Source organism: Elephas maximus, chromosome 19 (assembly GCF_024166365.1).
Source record: "Elephas maximus indicus isolate mEleMax1 chromosome 19, mEleMax1 primary haplotype, whole genome shotgun sequence".
Classification (NCBI taxonomy): Eukaryota; Metazoa; Chordata; class Mammalia; order Proboscidea; family Elephantidae; genus Elephas; species Elephas maximus.
Window position 1 is genome coordinate 42515075 of NC_064837.1, and position 13493 is coordinate 42528567.

A 13493-nucleotide genomic window follows, 5' to 3' on the forward strand; every position below is an offset into this window, starting at 1 on the left:
GGGACTGGTCACTCCTGATAACATGTCCAAAGTATGTGAGACAAAGTCTTGCCATCCTCGCTTCTAAGGAGCATTCTGGCTGTATTCCTCAATTACTCATTAATAAACAATACCTTTAGGTTTAGAGTGAAAATGACAAAGACTACTGGCTTGAGCTGACCTTATACATAAAGCTTCTGTATTTCAGACAAATTACTGGAATTCAGGAAAAAGAAAAAAAAATACCCGTCAGCATAGCTCTTAACACCTATCAACAGGTATTAGACTACTTAATATGTAAGGCTAGGTGATTTAGAAGACCAAAATGACAATAATCATAACGATGGAGGAGCAAAGGAAGAACAAAATGATCCAGACCACAAGAAACTTACAATTTAATTAAGAAGGTATACATATATTACCTTTTACCAAGTTACTTAAATATCATGAAACACTAAATGTGAGCAATAAACACAAATAGTTTAAATAAGAGTATGTACAAAATAAAATAGGATATTCAATCTAAACACACCAAATATTTTCATGATGAAAATGTCCATCTAATCGCCAAAATCAATCCTTGTTCTTTTTTCTCTATCATTTAACAATCAATACTGACAATCACCCTCTTCCCCACACCCATAGATTCCTACAATGATCCTACACCCATCTCAAAGACAGCTCCTCGCTTACCTATCCCACCTCTTTGTTTTCTGTGGATATTGCTCCAAAGTTGACCCTTCTATACTCTTATTTTCCCAGTGAGAATTTAACGAATCTCACCATTTCAACTATCTCCTTGACAAGTAAAATGTCCTAGGCTAGGGTGCAGGTTACGTAGTAGTAAAATATATTTGGAAAAATTGAATGGGGCCAAATTAAAAAGCCCTTGCCTTATGTTTGCCTGTGGGGTAATGTTATGATAAAGGAAGGTATTTAGAGTTAAGTCTAGCAATAGACTAAAACGGGAACAGACCAAAGATGGGAACATCATTTAGAAAGTAAGGCCATAAATAGTTATGAGTTGATAAAAACACAGAGCAAAAGAGGCAATGAAAAAGAGAAAAACACTAAAATTTTGAAAAGATAAATGGTAAATTAATTCTTCAACTCTCCCTACTACCTCAAAATACTCTTTATGTGCAACAAAATAGTATGAACAATATGTTGCCAGTCGCATAAAATATGCCAGTCACATGAAGAGGCGGAGGAATGGGAGTGGAAGGAGAACAAGAATCAAAATGATAATATAAGCAATTCCTAACTTACTTTTGATTATTCTCTTCACTGCTTTTAAGACCTTTCTCATGGCAAATTAGGCCTGCACAATAGTGACCAAATTTATAAATATTTTCATCTTCACCCAATTCACTTGCCTATACTAATGCTGAATTTTCCCCTCATTTATATTCACAATGCTTTTACACTAGACATCAAATCCCCAAAAAGTTACTGAAGGACCAATGATCCTAATTTTGAAAGTTTTGGGGATAATCTTCTCAAAAGTTAAGCTTTCAACATGTCATGTCAAAGCCTAGCTCTTATTTTCCCATCACATTAAATCTAAGCTCTTGTACTTGGCTTTAAAAAGTCTTTAGTAGCCTGGCTTCCATTCCACCTAACTTCACATGGCCTAGGGAAGTTACTCATATAACCGTGACTCAGAGAAATGTTTTAAGAATTCAAAAACTGACCCAGGTAAAGAAAATGTGGCATACAGTAAACACCCCATATTAGCAGCTGTAACTATGAATATGATTCTTCCCTCATCGTCACCCCGTGACAGGAACAGGATGCTTCAGTACCTCAGCTCACCCTCTATGTCTTCTCCCCGACTCTGGCTCTCCCAGGATCGAGGGACCATTTCATCAGGATGGTAGGGAATATTCATTCATTACCTCTCAGAAATCCTAGTATAATACAGGGAACATAAATGCTATCGATCTTATGTAAATTGATTTAAAAAAAATTCAAATGTAAACAACTCAACTTTGTGAAAGTTTGATTCTATAACAAAAATAAAACAAAGACAAAAATTAATGGTTCTTTTTTTTTAATTAGTCTTTTAAAAAAAAATTGTAGTATCAAAACTCTCGGTTAAAGTAAAATAAAATAATGTAAAAAAGCCCTGCATAGATTGCAGGTTAGCTCCAAAAATTGTCTGGAAAAAAAGATGAGACACTCAGAAAGGTAGAAGAATAATAGACTGCCTGGGGAGATAAAGAACTGGACAGTAGTGCTATAGAAATGTGACAGAGAATGAGATCTGAATTGCTTTCAGTCAATAATGAAAATTCAAGGTACTATCCAAGGTACTGCTGTTAAGTAAAGGGGTAATAATTCTAAGTTTAATTTTCAAAAAGACAGTAAGAAAGCTAAAATGAATCATCTTCTTAAAAACATCTTTGACCATTTTTCCCCAAACATGTTAATAGTACACGTTAACACTGTTAGCCCCTCCCTATTACTAATAAATGAAAAATCCAGTGGCAATGAAAAATGGACTTTAAAAATAAAAGTGATTTTCTTACCACAACAAAAAACCTAACCCATTGCCATCTAGTCAATTCTGACTCATAGAGACCCTATAGGACAGAGTGGAACTGCCCCATAGGGTTTCCAAGGAGTGGCAGGTAGATTTGAACTGCCAACCTTTTGGTTAGCAGCCAAGCTCTTAACTGCAGCACCACCAGGGCTCCAGTTTACCAAAACAAGGAAGTCTAAAATCCAATCGTTTTTGGTTGAATTTGGACTATAAACACACCCAAAGCGTCTCTCATGTTGTTAACTTACCTGACGAGGCGTATATTTTCTTACTATCTGAAGAGAATGTGGATGCTGCAACCCTTCCATTAATTTTCATGCTACCAATCAGCTCTTTAGTCTAAAAGAATGATAAGCATTACTTACCAAATTGTTAGGAAGTACATGAAAGAATCACTGTGTAGAATAAACACAATCTACACCTCTATCTTCCAGCATCTATTCAACTTTTTTCCCCCTATGCTCAGAAGATCTTCCCCAACTGCCCAAAGCTTCTCCCAAAGTCCACCTGTGCCCCTCTACTTGACAGGCAGACAAAACCAGCAGTTAATAATGGTTCACCTTCATGGAAAGCAAATGAAAAAATCCAGCAACACCATTTATGAGCAAGAAGGACCCGTCTGGAGAGACTTCGAAGCTCCTTACTATCTTCTCTTGCAAACCTAAGGAAGGAGATAGATCAAATATAGATTAACATGGTTTTCAACAATCCTGTCTTTTACTGACAATTGAGAGTTTCTTAACAAAACCGAGGCTCAGACATTGAGCAATTCTGACCCTTTGCATTATTAAGCATGGCCCAATAGAAGGTCACTAAGAAAGTGCTTAGCAAATTTCTTTTTCCTGATTAACATTCATCATTTTAATTACAGGCCAGATATCCAGTCTCCACATAGTAAACATATCAACTTATTTTACCAATGTAAGCAGTAATGCCTCTAATTAATTAAAAGGACAAATTATACTTCTTAATCACGAAGTTTATTACTAGAAATGTACTACAGTTAGAGACGGCGGAAAATAATACCACCGGCAACATAACCTAGTTGCTAGCCATCTACTAAGCATTCCATGATAAATGGGAGTCTAGTTCTTAATCTTGTGTCTAAAAAAAAAAAATCACATAGTATCAGTATGTTCAAAAGCTGATTAGCTTCTCAGGATATGAATCATGTTTTGTGTCTAAAAAAAAAAAATCACATAGTATCAGTATGTTCAAAAGCTGATTAGCTTCTCAGGATATGAATCATGTAGCCAAGCCATATGAGCTAGATATATAAACCAGAGAATCAATTTACTTTCTTACAGAAGGCCATGTCCCTTTTCCATGCCTAAAAGGTTCATATTTGCTATGCAGGAAAACCCTTCTGATATCAGAATGCTTACCGAGCAAAGTAACTCATTAAAAAGTTGCCTAATGGAAAAGATACACAAAGAACAGGTACAACTGGTGACTTTCAGGGAAAGGAAGTAGGTAGCCAAGGAGGAGGATGGGAAGAGGAAAAACATCAGAGAAAAGGGATTTAGAAAAATATCAGGAAGTACTCTTACTCCCCTAAAGAATACATCACACATTGCTCCCCTTGGAAAATGCTGGTTAAGGCTCCATACAGACCATCTCTACCCTGTTAACAGTCTTTGTTAAGATGGTTCACACCACTATAAACTGGACATCACACTCTAGTTCTGCCTCCAAGAGACTACACCCTAGTTCCTATGACTGGACTCGTGTTCTCAAAATCTACTGAGACATGTATTTCCAATCACTGTGATTACTTCTCTTGATGACCAGCTTCCCTCTATGAATCTATTCCTATTAACGGTAATTTTAAACCCAAATTCTAGGCAAACCCTATGTACTGACTACAACATACAGGTGCAGTTCTATCGTTGTTGTTAGGCGCCGTCGAGTCGGCTCCAACTCATAGCGACCTTACGCAAAACAGAATGAAACACTGCCTGGTCCTGAGCCATCTTTACAATCGTTGTCGTGCCTGAGCCCACTGTTGCAGCCACTGTGTCAATCCACCTTGTTGAGGGTCTTCCTCTTTTCCACTGACCCTGTACTTTGCCAAGCATGATACCCTTCTCTAGAGACTGATCCCTCCTGACAACATGTCCAAAGTATTTAAGACGCAGTCTCACCATCCTTGCCTCTAAGGGGCATTCTGGTTGTACTTCTTCTTACAAGACGGATATGCTCGTTCTTCTGGCAGTCCATGGTACATTCAATATTCTTCACCAACACCACAATTCAAAGGCGTCAATTCTTCTTTGGTCTTCTTTATTCATTGTCCAGCTTACACATGCATATGATGAGATTGAAAATACCATGGCTTGGGTCAGGTGCACCTTAGTCTTCAGGGTGACGTCTTTGCTCTTCAACACTTTGAAGAGGTCCTTTGCAGCAGATTTACCCAATGCAATGCATCTTTTGATTTCTTGACTGCTGCTTCCATGTCTGTTGATTGTGGATCCAAGTAAAATGAAATCCTTGACAACTTCAATCTTTTCTCAGTTTATCATAATGTTGCTCATTGGTCCAGTTGTGAGGATTTTTCTTTTATGTTGAGGTGCAATCCGTGCTGAAGGCTGTGGTCTTTGATCTTCATCAGTAAGTTCGCTTCAAGTCCTCTTCACTTTCAGCAAGCAAGATTGTGGCATCTGCATAACAGGTTGTTAATAAGTCTTCCTCCAATCCTGATGCCCAGTTCTTCTTCACATAGTCCAACTTCTCGGATTATTTGTTCAGCATACAGATTTAATAGGTATGGTAAAAGAATACAACCCTGACCCACACCTTTCCTGACTTTAAACCAATCAGTATCCCCTTGTTCTGTCCGAACAACTGCCTCTTAATCTATGGAAAGGTTCCTCATGAGCACAATTAAGTGTTCTGGAATTCCCATTCTTCGCAGTGTTATCCATAGTTTGTTATGATCCACACAGTCAAATGCCTTTGCATAGTCAATAAAACACAGGTAAACATCCTTCTGGTATTCTCTGCTTTCAGCCAGGATCCATCTGACATCATCAGTGATATCCCTGGTTCCACGTACTCTTCCAAAACCAGCCTGAACTTCTGGCAGCTCCCTGTCGATATACCGCCACAGCCGTTTTTGAATGATCTTCAGCAAAATTTTCCTCCCGTGTGATATTCGTATCGTTCTACAATTTCCACATTCGGTTGGATCACCTTTCTTGGAAATAGGCATAAATATGGATCTCTTCCTGTCATTTGGCCAGAAAGCTGTCTTCCATATTTCCTGGCATAGACGAGTGAGCACCATTCAGCGCTGCCATCTGTTTGTTGAAACATCTCAATTGATATTCCATCAATCCCTGGAGCCCTGTTTTTCGCCAATCCCTTCAGAGCAGCTTGGACTTCTTCCTTTAGTACCATCAGTTCCTGATCATATGCCACATCTTGAAATGGTTGAACATCTACTAATTCTTTTTGGTATAATGTCTCTGTGTATTCCTTCCATCTTCTTTTGATGCTTCCTACATCGTTTAATATTTTCTCCATAAAATCCTTCACTATTGCAACTCGAGGCTTGAATTTTTTCTTCAGTTCTTTCAGCTTGAGAAACGCTGAGTGTGTTCTTCCCTTTTGGTTTTCCACCTCCAACTCTTTGCATATGTCATTATGATACTTTATTTTGTCTTCTCAAGCCACCCTTTGAAATCTTCTGTTCAGTTCTCTTACTTCATCAATTCTTCCTTTTGCTTTAGCTACTCAATGCTCAAGAGCAAGTTTCAGAGTCTCCTCTGACATCCATCTCGGTCTTTTCTTTCCTGTCTTTTCAATGACCTCTTGCTTTCTTCATGGATGATGTCCTTGATGTCATTCCACAATTCGTCTGGTCTTTGATCACTAGTGTTCAATGCGTCAAATCTATTCTTCAGATGGCCTCTAAATTCAGGTGGGATATACTCAAGGTCATATTTTGGCTCTCGTGGACTTGCTCTGATTTTCTTCAGTTTCACCTTGAACCTGCATATGAGCAATTGATGGTCTGTTCCACAGTCAGCCCCTGGCCTTGTTCTGACTGATGATATTGAGCTTTCCCATTGTCTCTCTCCACAGATGTAGTCAATTGGGTTTCTGTGTGTTCCATGTGGTGAGGTTCATGTGTATTGTTGCCGTTTATGTTGGTGAAAGAAGGTATTTGCAATGAAGAAGCTGTTGGTCTTGCAAAATTCTATCATTCGATCTCCGGCATTGTTTCTATCACCAAGGCCATATTTTCCAACTACTGATCCTTCTTCGTTTCCAACTTTTGCATTCCAATTGCCAGTAATTATCAATGCATCTTGATTGCATGTTCAATCAATTTCAGACTGCAGCAGCTGATAAAAATCTTCTATTCATTTTTGGCCCCAGTGGTTGGTGCATAAATTTGAATAATAGTCATATTAACTGGTCTTCCTTGTAACTTGTAGGCGTATGGATATTATCCTATCACTGACAGCTTTGTACTTCAGGAAAGATCCTGAAACATTCTTTTTGACAATGAATGCAACACTGTTCCTCTTCAAGTTTTCGTTCCCACCATAGTAGACTGTAAGATTGTCTGATTCAAAATGGCCAATACCAGTCCATTTCAGCTCACTAATGCCTAGGGTATCAATGTTTATGCGTTCCGTTTCATTTTTCATGATTTCCGATTTTCCTAGATTCATACTTTGTACATTCCAGGTTCCAATTATTAACGGATGTTTGCAGCTGTTTCTTCTCATTTTGAGTCATGCCACATCAGCAAATAAAGGTCCCGAAAGCTTTAGTCCAGCCACATCATTAAGGTCGACTCCACTTTGAGGAGGCAGCTCTTCCCCACTCGTCTTTTGAGTGACTTCCAACCGGAGGGGGGCTCATCTTCCAGCACTATATCGGACAGTGTTCCGCTGCTATTCATAAGGTTTTCACTGGCTAATGCTTTTCAGAAGTAGACTGCCGGGTCCTTCTTCCTAGTCTTAGTCTGGAAGCTCAGCTGAAACCTGTCCTCCATGGGTGACCGTACTGGTAGCTGAATACTGGTGGCATAGCTTCCAGCATCGCAGCAACATGCAAGGCCCCACAGTGTGACAAACTGACAGACACGTAGTTCTAAGTGTAAGAAAAATATCACTACATGATAGTGGAACAAAAGAGGGAGGCTAATTGTAGCACAGTGTGAGGCTAAAGCTAGAAGCCCTCTACACCTAACCTTGATAGCAAGTACTGGGCAGTGAGAACATGAGAGTGAACTGAGAAGTATTAACCTTGGAGCCTAGAGCTCTGCCCCAGTGCGGCCCTGGCAGGGATACAGACTGCACAGGTATCCTCAGAGCACCAGGGAACAAAGTTCCATCACGTTGTGTAGGGCCCGTGTGAACATAAACCCAAAGTGACAACAACATGGGCAAAGTGCCAGAGGACTCACTACACATTTCACTGTTCTCTCTGCCTGCAGTTAGCTGGATGACCTTACTCTTTTGGCCTGATAAACCTATTGTCTTTGGGCAATTCAGAAGGGGAGGTTCTCCTCAAGAAAGAAACACTTCAATTCCCACAAATGAAGACAACGGTTGCTTTAGCAGTTCATTAGAAAAATAAGATGACTGTATTTTCACCCAAAGCCTACAGTGCATAATACTACTAACATTTTGCTTTAGACAGCACAAAAAATAGTGATAGTAAACTCTAATATCAGCATTATAATTGCTCTTTACAAATGCATCAGTTAATATGACAATTCTTAAGAAATTTGTCTTGATTTGAAAAAACATTTAACAAAGGAATTTGACCATTTAGGAATCAAATCACAGTAGTTGATCAGGCAGCCATTTTGATTTTAGGTACTTAATGTATGGTGATCTCAAAATAGGGATCAGAATAAATTTGTAATACGGCCTCAGGAAAGAAAATGCAATGTTTTAAAAACAGCAGATATATTCAATTGTGGATCAGTTTCAGGTTAACTACTGAACAATTAGTAAAAACAGGAGTGACTGATTTAATTAGAATAAAGCCTAGTTCGATAGGAAGGTAGAGTGGATTGACTGCGATCAGACAAATTTTATGTTGTTTGTAACAATGATGGCAGTTACCATTTACTGAGCATTTACCGCGTGGCATGCACTAGGTTAGAAGCTCTTTTGATATTTGACCCTCTGAGTTTATAAAGAGAAAACCAAGGCTCAGAGGTTGCCATACCTTAATGCTTACAATCAAAAGGGCTGCCTGATCAACTAACTGGATTCCTAAATGGTCAAACTCCTTTTGTTAAATGTTTATCCAGAACAAGACAAATTTCTTAACAACTGTCTTTTTAAATGATGCAACAGAAACTCGTTCTGGACTTTGAACTAGTAATCTGGGTGCTTAACCTTTTTTTCTGCCATGGACCCTTTGACAGTCTGGTGAAGCACATGATCCCCTTCTCAGAATAGTTTGTATACACTCATAATTGAAAGAAATGTTCAATTTCAGTTAGAGATTCACAAAAATAAAAATGTAATGTTTTTCCCAATCCAACTTGACGAATCCCTGGATTAGTCAGAAAACTGCAAAGGTCCGTGGATTCCAGATTATGAGCCCCTAATGGGTTAATGGAATGCACCACTTGCGTCAATTCTATACTCTTCGTTTTTCAAGCTAGCATTTATGATAACCAAGAGTTCACATATGTACAAGGCTTTATATCCTAACTAGTTGACAAGCTTTCCCCTTGGTGTTTTATACTGATGGGAGACTGAGAGAAGTTCTCAGTAACATACCCCCACATAATCATTACATAATCATCACTATTATTATTATTATGCCCAAACAATGCTCACTGAGGGAACAACGAAAACATTACGAGAGGAAGATGAATACCATGTCTCAAAAGAACCTGATACACATTCCTGTGCACGAGGCAGACCCAGGGTAAAGATCACTCACATGTACCTTGGCCAATCACTGGCTTGTCTTTCCCAAGGGGATGCAAGGCAAAGAGGGACCACAGCCCATTCCTTTTTAGTGAAATAATATGTAAAAACAACTACTACATATTGTTTTCTGCTTCAATATGGGGAGATGGTTTAAGACTTTTCAACAAAGAGTGAGATCCAAGAACCAGTGACATCAGCATCACCTAGGAGCTTATTAGAAATACAGGATCTGGGGCCCCACCCCAGACCTCCTGAATCAGAGTCTGCATTTTAAGGAAATCCCCAGGTGATGCATCTGCACATTAAAGTTTAAGATGCCCTGGTTTGAAGCATGATTAGGTAAACTCAGCACCTACTTGGAAAGGCTCACTAAAGGTGCCAAAAAACACAGGAAAGACAAGGCTGGAAACACTGAAGATAAATATCACAATTGTTTCTAGCGTTGGCCTTATTTGCTTTCAACCAGCAAGAGAAAAATGGCTGTCCAGAGCTGCCCTTGTCCTTTACAGCCCCACACACGTGCAGTTTAATAAGGAAGCTGCCAGTAAGCTATACCATATGCTACCACTGCCTCCCAAGATTTATGACACTAACCCAGCCAACCTTGGTACAAGTGTTTTAGTTCCCAAACGATTCATGAAAGTGTCACTATATTTCGTAGTAATGGGGGGGAAGAGCGCACAGGGGAAGAACGGGCAAGGTAGAAGATAAATTTTCACCTGATAAAGTTTATTCTAAGTAGTTAGCTCTTTAGAATACATTACACAACTCCAAAAGCAATGCTTTATTTCCTTTAAATGTGAACCAAAATTCTACTATAATAACCACTAAAACTAGATAATATCCAAATTTCCTGAAGATCAGAGGTTAAACAACTTATCAAAAAAGTGAAACCTGGGCCTTCTAGTGCCCAAGCTCATGCTCTTCCCGCTGTATCAACAGCTACTTTTACAGCCAACTATGTGCAACTATTTTCTGGTCTGGGGAACACATATTTCCATATTAAGATTTCCCGATAGTAAGTACTCAATAAATAAGTCATTTCACCGGTTTCATTCAAGCATATTATCTCAACAACATAATGACAAAAATTTGGGCTGGGGGCAATGACTGGCTGTGTGTTCAAGAGAAACCTTACCTCTCACTTGATGCACAGGAATTAACTTTCCGACCAACATATCATAGACATAAAGGACTTTGCTGTGGGTACTCGTGGCTAAAACCTCTTCTCCATTACCACTAAAACGAGCCTTAAATACTGGAAACTTTTCCAGATAGATGCTCTGGATTTTAGGATTTGTTTTTCCATCAACCTATTAAGGAAATAAAATGTTTCTTTTGATTACTGCCATGGATGCTGTATCCTGGTAGTAAACACTTGCACTATAAATCCTCACTTAAAAATGCGTACCTGAAACAGCGACACAGCGTTATCTAACCCGGCAACCATCACAACTTGTGCACGAGGATGAAACTGCACAGATGAGATCCGAGCAGTAGTAGGACGTTCAGCATTAGCGTGCTGGCAGTTCTTCATCTATGAAAAAACAAAGCTAGAGCTGTACCTATTCAAATGGGTTACCATGTTTTCCTTAAACAATGAAAAATAAATACTATAAAGTTATTTATACTATAAAAAAGATAGTGCACTAGAATGGCAACCAGAAGACTACCACTGACACCAACTAGCAAGTCACTTTGCTATACTAGGTTCCACTTTTATCATCTGTCAAACAAAAGGTCTGAATCAGTAAGGTCCTCTCCACGTCTAGAAGTCTAGGTTTATTAAGCATTCTTAAAACACTATTATAAAGTCACTTCCCCAAGATATACTCATTTAAATTAAGAGACCTTGACTTCCATAGAAATTTTACTTAAAACTCCTACTTTTGCACCTTGGCATTTATAGCACAAAAGGAGGACTACTGTGTGGTCATTGCTAGTTATGTGGCTGGATAGGGTTGCTCACATTCTCATCTCAGGGTACATGGTTGCTAGTTTAAGCAATGATAATCTCATGCATCATTTGGACTATTTTAGGGTATTTCTTTTGGTTTTATGAGTTCCTTCTCTGCGTTAAAATTCCAACTATGTATAAAATATTATATGTATATGCTGATATATATATATATATACATGTCTTACTGATTATATATAATTTTTAATTACATTTTCAATGAAGGTGAATTTACCCTATGAGGAGCTGAATGAATTGTCCTCATAAGGTGGAAAGAGATGGAATTACTGTCTCCTAGTAATTTAAAATAGTTGGTTCCCTCCCCATCGAGAGATACACGCCAAACCAAAAAAAAAAAAAAAAAAAACCAAACCAGTTGCCATCAAGTCAATTCTGACTCACAGCAGCCCTACAGGACACATACCATCATCTTATAATGGGGAAAAATACCTATGTCATAGAAAGATTTCTTCATTTGACCAATTAACTGAAGCACCGTGTTAAGTAGGCACTTGGTTACCACAATGAACAAGCTAGACACAGTGATGAGTTAAAAAGTACCTAGTATAGGCCACTTTGGATATGATGGCCAGGAAAGGTGTTTCTTAAGGTGCCATTTGGGCTGAAAGATAAGAACGCGCCAGCCCATGAGCAATGCTTGAAGAACAGGCAGAAGGAACAGCAAAAGCAAAGGTTCAGAGGCAGGAAAGAACTTGGCATGTTTAAGTAACAGAAAGAAGTCCTGAGAGCCTCAAGAAGTAAAATAAGGTGGAAAGAGGTTTGAAGTGAGGTTGAAGATACAGGCACAAGTCAGACTATGAAGAGTAGTTATGGTAAAGAATTCAGAAGTTTTTCAAGAGAAATGAAAAGTGATATGACCTGATGTTTCATTTTTAAAAGATCCCTCTGACTACTAAATAAAGATCAGGCTAGGAAGAATTAAAATGGAAGTGGGGAAACCAAGTCACAAAGTTATTACAGTACATCAAGCGACAAGTGATAGCAGTATGCACTAGGGTGATGCCAATGGAAATGAGAAATGCAAAAGGAGAAATCAAACAGGATTCCTGGACAACTCCTGGGTACATAACACCTCCTAATCACTTTCACAAAAGAAATAAAAAAGTAGCAAACATTTACAAAGATAAAATGATAGTAATGTATTTAATCCCATTGATAATAAAAACCCATATACCTACAATTGGGAACCAGACTGAATTTAGGAGGCAAGTAGCTGGACAGGCCCCAACTTCACTGGCTCTCACCTTCAAGATTCCTTTTGGAAGTGAAGTTGATGTGGATATGAAATTCCCAGTCCTTTGCAACAAGTCATCTTCATCCTCTTCACTTTCATCTAAGTCAAACAAACCCACAAGGTTGATCTTTAGAATCAATGAGATTGTCCTTTTCCTACCCCAAACTTCTGTATTTCACACTTCAACTTCCCTCCCAGCCTTCCAACCCCAATCACTTCAAAAGGTGCAATTGGTCAAAGCCAAACAGCAAAATATATTCAAAAGAAAAAAAAAATGATAAAGAGCTCAACATAAATGATTAACATTAAAACTTGACTGTGGAAAGAAAGACACACAGACACACAGCAACTAAAATAGACGAAATAAAGCTGAAATAAAGGCAGCATTTAATTTAAAAAGGGCAGTGCGTAACTATGGCAAAACTAGCAACAGGGTGGACAGCAGGTTAAGCTTAACAACACACATGACAAAGAACTAGAACTTGTGGGTAACTAAAAGACCAATGTTAGCACACAGTATACCATAACTTCAAAGATAACTAATAGGGCTGCTTCTCCTGCAGAGATAACTAACAGTTTTAGTAGAGAAGCCAAGCAGTTTTTAAAAGACTCACGAGGCTAAAGCACAAAACCTAGAGCTGGGAGCCCTCTCAGTTTGTTGAGGGGCTCTGGTAAACCACCCAGACTTTGTACTGGGGTGGCAAAATACAACACCCTAGAATTAAGGGTTAAATCAAATAATTTATAAGAAAATCTTCCAGGGACTGAGGCTCAGCTTTGAATCACCACAATCCATCACTGGATTAAGCAGCTCTGGGATTGTTAGTATCCCCTGTCCAG

At 38.7% G+C, this 13493-nt stretch overlaps 1 protein-coding gene across 1 annotated transcript in view; it reads right to left on the reverse strand.

Annotated features, from left to right (window-relative positions):
• UTP18 (UTP18 small subunit processome component) overlaps nucleotides 1-13493 on the reverse strand; it is a 41624-nt gene that overhangs the window by 19557 nt on the left and 8574 nt on the right. Inside the window, exons 5-9 of the mRNA XM_049860731.1 lie at nucleotides 12664-12752; nucleotides 10853-10978; nucleotides 10580-10754; nucleotides 3085-3185; nucleotides 2773-2863 (exon numbers count right to left, since the gene is read on the reverse strand). Of these exons, the coding sequence (XP_049716688.1) occupies nucleotides 2773-2863; nucleotides 3085-3185; nucleotides 10580-10754; nucleotides 10853-10978; nucleotides 12664-12752 (582 nt within the window). The remainder of the gene's footprint in view (nucleotides 1-2772; nucleotides 2864-3084; nucleotides 3186-10579; nucleotides 10755-10852; nucleotides 10979-12663; nucleotides 12753-13493) is intronic.